At 41.1% G+C, this 484-nt stretch overlaps 1 protein-coding gene across 1 annotated transcript in view; it reads right to left on the minus strand.

The window, feature by feature from the left end:
• EMH_0033980 (uncharacterized protein) overlaps positions 1-484 on the minus strand; it is a gene marked incomplete at both ends in the record, with an annotated part of 11,182 nt that overhangs the window by 577 nt on the left and 10,121 nt on the right. The window contains one exon of the mRNA XM_013494809.1: positions 1-24. Coding sequence (XP_013350263.1) covers positions 1-24 — 24 coding nt within the window. The remainder of the gene's footprint in view (positions 25-484) is intronic.

Genomic DNA, 484 nt, shown 5'->3' on the forward strand with positions numbered 1-484 from the left:
AAGGGCCCTGAGCCGATCCAGCATCTGAGACGCACAAACACAACCCCCACACACAAAGCCACTTCTCCTGCCCCCTCTAAATAAATAAATAAAATACTTGAAGAAATATAAAACCCCCAAATTTTTATACAAGTAAAATATCTTATCTCCTCGTTTCTGCGTCAACTTCATTATACTGGGGTGTCTGTACACCTCAGTATAATACGAATGTACATGAAATATTTATAATTATATTCATTCATTTCTTCCCGTATACAGAAAAACACTTTCTCTTTAAGAGACAAACATCATACCCAAGGCATGCAAACTGAAAGAGTTTCCTCGCTATGCGCCTAATTGCATTTTGTCTTTTTGTCTGTTTGTCTGGCCCTGGGGTGTATTGCTATTGAGCAGCAGCAGCAGCAGCACCAACAGCAACAGCAACAGCAGCAGCAGCAGCAGTATCAGCGTACACCCAAAGCCCAGTTTCTTACAGTTAAGGTTA

Source organism: Eimeria mitis, genomic scaffold (genome assembly GCF_000499745.2).
Source record: "Eimeria mitis Houghton genomic scaffold, Emh_scaff1296, whole genome shotgun sequence".
Taxonomy (NCBI): Eukaryota; Apicomplexa; class Conoidasida; order Eucoccidiorida; family Eimeriidae; genus Eimeria; species Eimeria mitis.